We start from the raw sequence: 12,484 nt of genomic DNA, 5'->3' as shown, positions 1-12,484 counted from the left end.
ATTCTCATTGATTAGTAAAACAAAGCTTTCAGGGTCACACACACACACGGTCACACACACGGACACACGGACACACACACACGGACACACACACGGACACACACACGGACACACACACGGACACACACACGGACACACACCTTCCCTAATAGATTCATAGAATGATTACCTAAACTAAAAAATAAAATTGCTCTCATTCCAGACAAAACAAGGTGCTAAGAGGTACACATGGCTTATGTGGGCACGTGTGTGATGTCACACGTGTCCAGGTTACACCTGCAACTATGTGGGGGCGTGTGTATTTGAGGTGGGGTTTTGTCGCTTTCGTTGCTCGTCCAGACGTTGCATGCAGTTACCAGTGCCCACCCAATAGAGCACGTCAGCCTGACACCTTACAGCATGTCCGATCGATACTTGCAACCAATTTTGGCCCGAAATTGGACGCATCCAATTTGGTCATGGTAAGTGAATCGGAATGTCAATTGGCTACCAAGTCACCTGCTGCATGGCCACCTTTAGTTCTTCATCAATCTTTCCACAATTCCACTGAACGTTAGTCAAAGACCTAAATGTAAATCCATCTGATTCAACGGATTAAATTCAAACTCCAGGAAAATCATGGTTTCGCTTGGGTATTGTGGAAAGGGATTATTATTGCACGTTTATTATTTATGGGATTTTATGGTTCTCTTTGTGCCTATATGTAGGAATGTCTCAGACTTCCTGTTTGAAAGAAGGTAAATCTCTTAAACAGACTCAGCATGAAACAAAGCCTTTTGTTGTAGAGGGGAAACAGTAAAGAGATTTCAGTCCTGTCTTTATTGCTTTCCCTCATTTCCTGTTCCTGGGTTTACCAGCATGCATGTCAAAGGAAAACCCCATGAGGAGTCAATGGATTGTGCATTAACCAGGAACAACATTAGTAATTATTCCTTTTAAATCCTTTTGTTTTTCAGACGTTACTAACTGTGCAAACCTGAAGTGATCAAATAAACTACAGTCTTTCTGTACCTCCGTTCAGCTCACTGTTCAGTGCTGTGTTCTGGTGTAGCTTTTCGAACTGCTGAGTAGTTTGGAGGATGAGTGCATCCCTACTCGCCATGAGTGAATCCAGAATGCACATGCCCATTAGGAAAGAGCTTGTCTTCTGAACCACTCATAAACAGGACTACTTCCGAAGAGCTCTTCAACTCAGTGGGTCGAATAGCTGCAGCAGAGCAAATTGCTACAATAATGGGAAGGCTCTATGCTGTCCAGAGCCTTCTCTCCTGTTAATATATAAGGGTAGCACTCCAGAACAGAGTGCCAGTGACAAGAGGCAGTGCAAAAACCACAGAGAAATGCAACTTTTTACATTCTTCTGTATATATCTCCATCTACCATATATCTCGTAATATTGTTTTTAGTATGTGATGTATAGGAATTCTTGTTTCTATTGCCATTGATGTAAGATTCTTCCCTTTATCCCAGACCTGCCATGTTCTTGCATCTTACAGATGTACCGTCCTTTGCTTTATTTTGCACTCGGAGTAGCCACAGCCTAATTTAAAAGCTGCATGGTTTGAAGGCCAGTCCTTTTACCAAAGCCTTTTACACACTGACTGAAGAAAACAGGCCTTTTCCCGACCTTAACTATGCCTGCAAATGGCAGTACAAATTATACAATTGATTACAATTGTCATGTTCATCATCTGACAAACATGATTTGAAATGTGGTTGGCTCTCTGGAAACATTGTTTTATAACACTTACATTAGAGCAAGGAAGAAAGACAATTGTAAGTGGGTGTGATGAGTACAGTTGCTTCCGGCATGACCTATGGTAGTTTGGGAATAGAAATTCTGAACATATTCAACCACAAAAAAGAAGAGTATCCCAGGCGGTTGCAGCAGTGGACTCAAGGTGTATATAGTATTACAATCCACCCCCCCCCCTCCCCCTCCATCCCAGTCACAGGTTTGCTTTATGAAGGCAAACCTCAATGGGAGTACGGGTACCTGCAGGCAGTTGAAACACTTGATAACCAGAACAATTGTTTTTGACTGTCAATCAGGTGTATGAACAGGTATGCCCGATCCTCTGCCCCATCACAGATGAATGACAAGCTGACCACAACTACCTTAATTTTTCTCTCTCAATTACTTTGCCTTTGGACACGAGTGCCTGCTAGAGACAGGCTAGGGACAGCTGCTGCAGACTTGTTCTCCTAGGGAAGGATTAGTTAGGCTCTTGGCTTGCTCCTGGCTGATTGTAATTGCTAAAATAGCACCCCTCAACAGCTCTTTTGAGAGCTAATGTTTTCCAGATGTTTTTTTTGTGTGTGTTGCTCACTGACATTATACAGCCCTATCTGTTGCAGCTGGACCTTGGTATTGGATTAAAACCCTTGTATTTCAACTGCTGCTGAGTCGTTGGTTGTTAAGCCTAAGCTCTAGATCCACCTGGATTTGAGGTGGTTTGAATTTGGTGAGCGTGCAATTCTTAAGGGTATATCGTGGATTATTGGCACTTGCAGTGGAGCACTGATGGAGCACTTTGGCACTTTTTGGGTGTTTAATCATGTTATTGTAACAGTAATACACTATGTGCAGTTTTGCTTGATTTTACAGGTGGCATGTTATGAGAAGAGGGACTTGACAGACAGCGAACACTCTTAGTTTTTTATACATATATACCTTCAATACAGTGTGCGGAGTAAATTTAGTGGGCGCAGCTTGTAATAATATTACCTGTGAACAAAACATCGCCATGACATCCAGAAACTTCCAGAATGTAACTATAGCTCAGTTGTAGTAATAGCTCTTTGCTGCATACCGATGGATGAAGGTCCCCTCAGACATAGGTTACGTCTTCATTGCAGCCCAATCTGCCCACACAACGGACAGACGCCGTTTCAAACGGATTAACCGTTCTTTGTCAAGTGATAGCGTGCTGTCCGAGAAGTACAAGCATGGGTGCGTGTGACGTCACAGGCGCAACCGTTATGCTGGCAAGCACATGGGGCTCATGTTTGTGGATGGAGCACAGAGCCAGTGGAGAACACCAACAGGTAAAGTATACTTCATAGGGCACATTTCCCATGAGGGGAGAAAGCGTCAGGGGCGGCGTCACAAAGCCTATTCCCGAGAGTTTTCATGCAGAAATTGATCGGGAATCAGCTTACAGTATATGGGCAGGCAACAGATCTCTCTCCGATCAGATTCGATCAGAGAGAGATCTGTCTCTTGGTCGATCTGCCCATACAGCGTCTGATGTATGGGCACCTTAAGAGTCAATATACATTTTATGCAAATGTAAGCATCTTGAAAATGGACCAAATAAATGCCACAACTGCATATTTGAATAAAATTAGCATCAACTTGGAATTACTAGCATCTGAATATCCCTAAAAGCCATGCATATACAGTAGATCTCCAAATATACTGTAATACATCTTATCTTACCTACTGAACTATGTCCAGGGATACACTGTCTCAGAATGGATGAGATAGTACTTTACTTTGCAGTGCAGTTGTCACCAAACAAAATACAAGACGTTAAACGCCCCACCCCACACAAAACTACACAAAAAACACACTATTGCTCCCAAAGCAAAGGAGGAAGTTACTAGAACTAAAGCATCCATAGCAACATTGCTACAACAAGAATTGCTCATATCCTTACTTTACATATGCGTTTTATAAAAGGCACAGGGTCATCATAAAAAATGAGAAGTATTGATTAGTATATGACTGTATGGTAATCTTGTACCAGCAATGTACTACAGAAGATGATTAGTTATGCAGGATTGTTGGACCCCTTTTACTTGTAAAATCATGCTGCAGCACCCATAAATGCAATGCTGAATAGTGTGTATTGCTCAGGACGGCTACATGTGTGAACAAGCTCAAAAGCTGTGTATATACCTGTGATAAAATGTCACCAAAAAATATTTTTCATAACAGAGCACATATGTGCTGCTTGCCTTCATGCTATGCAATCCATCCTGTTCTCTGAATTCGAGAAGAGGAACAATGAGCAGCAGGCGTCTGACAGCACCTTGGAGCAGGAACCAAAACAGCTATTGGACGAGTTGTATGGGGCATATCTGTACTCATACCAGATTTTCCCCACAATACTATGATTGATTGTTTCAGGCAAGAAAAATCTAGTGTGTGAACATAGCATGTGAAAACTTCCCACCACTAGTCTAGTTTAGGGGACCAAGCGGGAAACCTCATTGGAAACTCTTCTATCACAGCACCGTCAACAGCATGAAGTGTTGTGATTGGCCGAATAGTGTAGGTGTAGTTTACTACAACCTATCTGAAACCTAGCAGTCAGAGGGTGCTGTCCACCCAATCTCATTAACGGAATTTCCCTATGAGGTTTTCTATTACAGCTACTGAAATGGCCAATATAAATGTACTTTCACCCTCACCCAGAGCCTTATCACTAGTGATGGTCAATTACATGCAATAATTCCTACTTGCATGCAAATTTAATGTAAATTGTATGCAGCCTGGCATTGGGCAATAAAAATAAGAAGGACTTACTTGCAAGCTGGAATGACTCACCGGTACATCCAATTGACCAGATATACTTATCACAGGATTGCACAGACATGGAGCTGCACTGCTCTCCACTCCGGCTGTGCAGAAGGATTCACTCAGATTTATAGACCGGAGACAATAAAACGGTTTGAAATTATCTGACTGGCTGATGTGACAGCTGCTCTGATCCTGAAAAGCAAACAGCAGCCAACACACCCCAGCCCCTATCCCCCTTCCTAGATGCAGCTCCCTGTGACAAAACAGGATACTATGTAGCCATGTAATGGCTGCTTTCCAGAACTGTGACATAGGGGAACTGTGATTTTTACACAGATGACATTACTTTCAGACAAAAACAAAGGCCAGAGACAGCAGAAATATGAGCAGTCCTGACTAGCAGAGGGACAGCTGCTGTAGCAATAAATATTGGCCTTGAGTAGGAACACCACCAGGACTGCACCTCAGGCTGCTGTGGGAAGAAGCTGGATACAGTTTGTTCAGAGGTAGGGTCATGTGACCCCTTAAATTTGAGGACCTTATGAGTATGAGGGGGTTAAATGAGTATGAGAGGGTTAAGGGCACCCAGTCTGTACAGAACATACGAGTCAGAAATAATACAAGAATAAAAATCCCAGAAATAGTCTTTAGGTGAACAGAGATTAGTAATAAACTAGTGTTTATCCTTAAAGGATACCCGAGGTGAACAGACTTGTACAGATACTAGCTACAGGCATGTTAAGGCAGGAGTCCTTATGTCCTCTGCTTCCCCCATTCACTGCTGTCTCCCTCCATTCCTGTATAAAAGCTCCCGCAAGTCTGCAGAGTTGCACACTACTGCACAAGCGCTGGTCTGATGGCACATGTCCTTGATCGTGCTTCCGTGGCCAGGAGCGCTCTGTGCATGCACAATACGTAAAGACTCACATTGTGCATGTGCAGGGTACACCTGGCAGTGGGAGCACTTGTACAATACTGTGTAACTTGGAAGACTTACAAGGCCTTTTACACAGTCAGGAAGGGAGGGGGACAGCAGTGAATGGGGGGAGGGATAGCATGCGGACTCCTGCCCATACATGCCTGTAGCCTGTATTTGTATTGGTCAGTTAACCTTGGGTATCCTTTAAAAGGACAAATGAAGCATGAGAGATATGGAGGCTGCCATATGTATTTCCTTTTAAGCAATACCAGTTACCTGGCTATCCTGCTGATCCTCTAACACTTTATAGACCATGAACAAGCATATGCAATTCAGGTGTTCCTGACATTATTGTCAGACCAGATTGGAATAGCTGCATGCTTGTTTCAGATGTGAGAATCAGACACTACAGCAACAAAATCAATCAGCAGGGCTGTCAGGCAACTGGTATTGTCTAAAGAGGATTTGTAACGTCAAAAGATCCCCTGGGGGGTACTCACCTCGGGTGGGGGAAGCCTCCGGATCCTAATGAGGCTTCCCACGCCGTCCTCCGTCCCTCAGGGGTCTCCCTGCAGCCCTCCGAGAAAGATGACGTCAATATTTACCTTCCTGGCTCCTGCGCAGGCGCTCTGACGGCTGTCGGCTCCGAACTACACGGAAATACCCGTTCGCCGTCGGGTCTGCTCTACCCGTTCGCCGTCGGCGCCTGCGCAGTAGAGCGGACCCGACTGAGATCGGGTATTTCCGTGTAGTTCGGAGTCGAGAGCCGTCAGAGCGCCCCCGCTGGAGCCTGCAAAGGTAAATATTGAACTGACAGTCGGGTCTGAAGCCGGCTGTTCGGAGGGCTGCAGCGAGACCCCCGTGGGACAGAGGACGGCGTGGGAAGCCTCATTAGGATCCGGAGGCTTCCCCCACCCGAGGTGAGTACCCCCCAGGGGATCTTTTTGATGTTACAGAGTCTCTTTAAAAGGAAATAAATATGGCAGCCTTTATAGTCTTCTCACTACAGTTGTCCTTTAAGATAAAATGACATTCATGCATTACATGGCTAGATATTTTATACCACCTAACGCTTCTCCGTTTCTAACTGAAAAATAAGCTAAAATGTTGCAGCTTACTCAGTGGACATGTGCTACTAAGGGCAACAATGGCCGATTCTTGAAACCTGTGAATGATGACAATCTTGTCCATCTGCCCCTAATGATACTGGACAGTTGGGTGTAAAATTGGCAAGTTCAGTGATGAAAGCAGCAACTGTGATGATGGCCCAATACTGTGAGAGAGTGAAGTGCAGCCTGAGTGCGCACAGGACAAAGAACAGATGTAGGATGTTACACCAGGGTGGTGCTGGAGCAAAGATCAGCAGGAGGTCTACACAGCTGTCACACAACAAGATGTCTCTTTACAAAGTTTAGAGAATCTCAGCCTTATAGAAGGTCAGGATTTCCCCTGTTGCTCTTTCATATCAGTGTCAAAACAATTCAGGCTGCTCATCAAAACTAGCATACTAATTTTTCCACATGTAACTTACCCCATCTGCACATCAACCAGAAAAATAAAGCTTTGTTTACTGTATTTCTTATTTGACAAACAGCACAAATACCAATACCCTATCAAATTTATTCTAGGAGTCAAAGTAAGTACATCAACACTAAGGCCCCGTTCACACTTGCGTTTCTCTGCCAAACGGACCGGATGACCTGACTGGATCGGAACCGTACGGTTCCGATCCGGATCCGGTCAGGTTGCATCAGGTGTACATCAGGATGCGATCCGGATCCGTTTGGCAAAAAGAGAGTAGAAATAAATACAATTTTTGGGGTCTGGGAGGTCAGCAGAAGGTGCACCTGTGTAATCAGGTCCTCCGCTGTATAGGCCTCACCTCCACCTACGACATACTGCCAACAGCTCCAGCATGATAAAAGTCACTGTGTCCCCATCCAAAATTGCCGCTAGAATACGCATAGGAAGTGGGGTAGAACGTCAGGTGTTTGTAGCCAGTGTGTTCTGTGCTTCCGTTTCCCATTGGTTTTCTGATTCCGGATGGTGCAGTCAGGCTCCGCTCCAGGTGCGTCGGCCGGATGAGCCGGACCAAAAAAATGTTGGAAAAGTGTCCGGAGTCGTACGTTCCGTTTATACAGTATACGGTCCGGATCCGGCCCGGCAGATCCGGACAGGGTACGCTAACGTGAACCGGGCCTAAGGCTATGTTCACATTATAAATTGATTGCCAGCGCTACTTCAGGCGCTGAGCAATTTTTAAAATTGTCTATCCCTACGCTTTTATAAGCGCTTTTGCAGTAACATTTTCTTTTTCATTTCTGGTCGTCAGTGAGAAAGTGAACACTTTCCCCCGGAAATGAATAAATACAATGTATTCATGAAAGCGCTGGGGTAATTGCTATACAAAGCGCTTTTTCAAGTGCTTTGCAATTTACCTATACCTTCCATTATAGCCAAGTCACCACGAAAATGGTACAGGCAGCACTTTGGGCAAGCGGATCGCAATCGAACCGCTCATATGTGAACACTCTCATAGGGATTTATTGCACAAGCGTTTTTAGGGCCATTTTAAACATCGCCGGAGCTTAAAAAAATCCGAAAACGCTCAAGGTGTGAACAAGCCCTTACATCTGTTCTCTAAAATTATTATTATTATTTTTTACTAAAGAGTTTGTTTCCATTTCTTTGGCATTTTAGCATGCATTTACAGACACGTTTTGCCTGGTGGGAAGAATTTTCTGGATTATCTATACTTTGCAATCATATGATAGAAATCAGTATGAAAAGTATATTGTGTTTGCATTCATCAAAATCAATTTATTTGGCCAAGTAAGTGTGCACTTTCAAGGCATTTGATTCGGCAGTCATCCCCATGATGATGATGAGTTTTCTTGAAACACTACAAAGAAAGTGATCCCTGACTCATTTTATACCTTTAGATTCAGTCATAGTTGTAATCATGTGATTTGTGCCTAAAAGCAAGACACAGCAAGAAGTAGAAAATCATGATGCCTCTGGCAAAAGTTTACACACACACAGATTCAACTGCAAAACACTCATCCCAGAAGCCAACAGCCAGTCATATACAGTTTGGCCACCATATGCCCTCACAAGAGTGTACAAGTCAACAAGATTCCCTCACCTACAGGAGGGGTGATCACCAGGACAACCTTTTTTTTCCTCCATAGCAATGACTGCATATCGCCATGTCACCCCAAGAGGAAATGGAGAATGATGTTAAAGGTGTCCACTGTTAAAGCAAGGCAAGCAGGAGAAGAATACTAAATGCAATGTGCACAGAGACAGGTACTCATCGTAATACCTACTTTCCTGTACCACTCTCCAGGACTGTCACTGGAGATTACTGAGGTGAGTGATGGAGGGGGACTCTGTGTCGAATGTATGGAATAGTGTGTAAGCAATTGGTACCCCTCCAACACTGGCTCAACCAGTACAACTCAAGAATGAATGTCATAAGCCAGTAATGTAGCACTGCTATCGATCATCTTCCAGCATCAAGTAAAGTGAAGGAAGACCTTACACCAGAGACCACATGATCACAACCTTAATGCGAAATTAATGGTACTTGAAAACAAATCAAAAATTACCTTCATAACCAACTTTGCTAGAATGCACAGCTGGCAGGAACATAATAGTACGAAGGGTTTTAGGGATAGTTCACACTGGAGTGCATTTTTGTTTTTCTCCAGCGCTTTGCTGATCAGTAGCGATCGGCAAAGAGCTATGACAATGTATTTCAAAGGCAGTGTTCTGACTGTAGCATTGCAATTTTTATAAAATAGCAAACACCGTCCATGAGGCATTTTTGGAGCAATCGCAACAAGTCTGTTGTGACCCGAACAAACTCACAAAGTGCAATTGCCGAAAAATCGCAATCTCTAGGCTACTGCATTTTTGTGGCTGTAAGTGTGAACCAGCCCTTATAGAGTATACCTTCATCATTCACGGTCCCTCAAAAAAAAAAAAACACACAAACTTCTGCCCCCAATATGGGGAGAAAAGCAAACTCTATGGCCATGAATCCCTCATAACCACTGCAAGTGTCAACTTGCATATTTCACATCTGAAATTTCTGGGTTTTGGATTATATGTGGGTGATACTGAGCAGCACAATCGAGCCAAAAAGTAGAGGGCCCAATGCACATGTACAGGACATACCAATATCAACCATGTGCATTCCAAAATATTCTTACAGGTTATTGAATTGGGACACACCTTTTCAGCACCTGCCCTTGTCTAATGTCCCTGAGAGATGAGCACAGATTCATTTGAGTGTGAGAATAAACAAGAAGTTCTAGGTCTAAAGGCAAGGGAGGCGTGTGCGATTCCTCTGGTCTCCAAAATGTTAAATACAGTAAGGTCTTTTTGAGTGCGTATTGTGGGCGGTGCTGCTAATAATAAAATATTGTTAATGAATATTACCAATGTTACTATGCACTACCCGGCGCTTGTCCTCACCTTAACCCTTCAGCCTACGTGCCTATCTCTAACCTCCACACCTAATGCCTAACCCTAACCTTTCCCCGTAAGTGCCTAAAAAGAGTGCCCACTACCTAATGACCTACATTAACCCCTACCGTATGTGCCCAACCTTCATGCCCCCAGTAATGCCTACCATTAACTCAGAAATCTGGCGCCCAAACGATCGATAGCTGTAGCCAATTGTCTACAACCATTTAATACTATGTAGTAGCGTATCGGCTACTAACTGCATCATGCGCCCAAATGACCAACTGTGTGCCCCCTAAACCTCTGAAGATTAACACAAGCATTCATTAGAGGTCTGCTGATCGAGGCACCTAAATAAACTGATCTGAGATTTTTTTTTTTTAACCCAAAGCTGTGAGGACCATGAACATTTGGAGCTAGTCTACTTTAGAGTACCCAGCAGGAAACCTCCAACAGCTCTCCAATCACACTTACAGCACAAAGCGTTGTGACTGGGCAAATAGTGTGGGCGTAGTTTACTACAACCTATTGGAAAACTAGCAGTTTGAGAGGGTGCTGTCCACCCAATCACAGCTGAATACTGAGGTTTCCTGCTAGGTCCCCTAAACTAGACTAGCTCCAACATTTTTGGAAAAACTGTAACACTGGTGAAAATGATATGGAATATTTCATTCAATATAAATTGGGTTGTGATATTTTAATTAAAAGATGAAATTGGCTCTACCAATTTCAAGTGTAATATATATTAATGACACAGTTTGTATATTGTGTACATAAAGCACTGCTATACTGAACACAAATGAAAAGGAAAAAAATAGAGATGACATGAAAATCTTATTTACATAAGACAGCCAAAGACAAACACTGATATTAGTAGGTGCATCTTGCTGTGTAAAAAAAAATAAAGAAACCTAAAGCCCATAAGATAGTAATTTGCAACTTGTGTCTCCTGAGAGGTTTATCATAATTACATTTGTATAAGCTACAAATTAAAACTTGCAACAATGCAACTTTCTCATTGCATGATTGTTCAAGCTGTATAACAACACTAAAGTAACATTTTATGAATAGATGAAGTAGCAAGTGATGACTGATACACTGTAGCAGTTGTGTTGCCCCCAGCTGTAAAGTGACTGGTTGGCAGTAATCCTATCAGAAAGACTGTCAGTGTGTGGCTCTCCATTGTACCTGTACATGTCAGCATCCTTCCAAGTGGGATGTGAGTGTAATAGAAAGGTGTTCAATATGGATCATAGTCCATTCCACAGAGCAGCCTATGCCCCATGTCTATGCCAAGCTGACCTGTGCCCCCCAAGCCTGCTATACTTGTGTGCCAGGCAGCCAGCAGGGGAGCAGAGAGCAGGGCTGCCCTCCATGTGGTCCCCTCACCCCTTCCCATCACCACTTCGCTGCTCTCATCTTGGTTGTGCCTGGCATCCCTACAGGGGGGTATGATCTGCACCGGGCCAGTATCAGACAAAAGAACAGCGAATCCCTTTCTATCTCCCCTCCTCCCCCTTTCTCTCCTCCTCTTCCACACCATCCTTCCTTCCTCACCTCCGGTCCCGTCCGAGTTCTCGTTCAGGCTACCCGAGGAGTCGTGGTGAGTGCCCACACACCCTCCCATGGGTGCCGGCGGGGGCAGCCTCGGCCGTTATCTCTCTCTAGCCTTCTCACGGGCGGGCGCGCTCACGCTGCGCGGCACCGAGCGCTGGGACGAGGAGGGCAAAGGAGAAGAGCTCGGGAGCGCGCAGCTGACGTCACAGAAGCTCCACTCCCCATCAGAATGGAGACGGTAGCAGCGGCCTCCTCCTGCTGTGTGGATGACGTCGCAGGCGGCTCTGATTCCCTTGTAGTTATTGAACAGAAACTGTGCCTGTCTGTGTTTCCACTATTCCCATTGGATGTGTTGGAAGGATGGGTCCCAGCATGTGCTTTCACTTCTGCCAAGACCACTGCTCATTCCACCTCAGCTGGTGTATTTCATCAGTTTTCAAGTCTAGTCTGTACAGGCAAAATAATAAATGAATGTAATGACTGCTACCCCCCCTCCCTCCCAGCACCAGTACAGGCTTAACTTTTTAAAATTGTAAGGAAATACCTTTATTTTGTGAATAGCATCAGTGGACACATAACTGACATTGCTCTCTATAGTCCTAAAATGATGGGCATGCACTTAGCATACTATAGAGTCCAAACTCCACCCTCATTTTTTGTGAGAATAGGTAATTGAGATCTAGGTACATAGATAGCCTCCAGTTGTCTTTTTAGAAGGACAGTACCATTTCATGGACCAGTTTCCCCTGACCCTTTGTCTTCAGTAGTTTCTCCAGAGCATAGCAATAGGGGTTGCAGGGGTAGCGACCGCATGGGGGCCAGAGGGGTCCTGAGAACCCTCCCTCAACTACAGTATTAACTCTCTATTGGTCCTGTGCTCATAATAATCACTTCTATAGATACTTTGAATAGTAATCTTTAACAAACTGTTCCCCATCCCCTTCTTGCACCTCTCACACTGTAGTTGCCGTTAGCAGGTTTTAGTATCAAATGTTATGCATAGAGTG

At 44.2% G+C, this 12,484-nt stretch overlaps 1 protein-coding gene across 1 annotated transcript in view; it reads right to left on the bottom strand.

Moving 5' to 3' along the window:
- The window catches only part of UBTD2 (ubiquitin domain containing 2), a 113,248-nt gene extending 101,600 nt beyond the window's left edge, over positions 1–11,648 (bottom strand). The window contains exon 1 of the mRNA XM_068272882.1: positions 11,478–11,648. Within this exon, the coding sequence (XP_068128983.1) occupies positions 11,478–11,547 (70 nt within the window). The 5' untranslated portion in view covers positions 11,548–11,648. The remainder of the gene's footprint in view (positions 1–11,477) is intronic.
- Between the last annotated feature and the right edge of the window lie 836 nt (positions 11,649–12,484).

The sequence above is a fragment of the Hyperolius riggenbachi genome, chromosome 3 (assembly GCF_040937935.1).
Source record: "Hyperolius riggenbachi isolate aHypRig1 chromosome 3, aHypRig1.pri, whole genome shotgun sequence".
Lineage (NCBI taxonomy): Eukaryota > Metazoa > Chordata > Amphibia > Anura > Hyperoliidae > Hyperolius > Hyperolius riggenbachi.
This window is presented reverse-complemented; position numbering and strand designations above follow the sequence as displayed.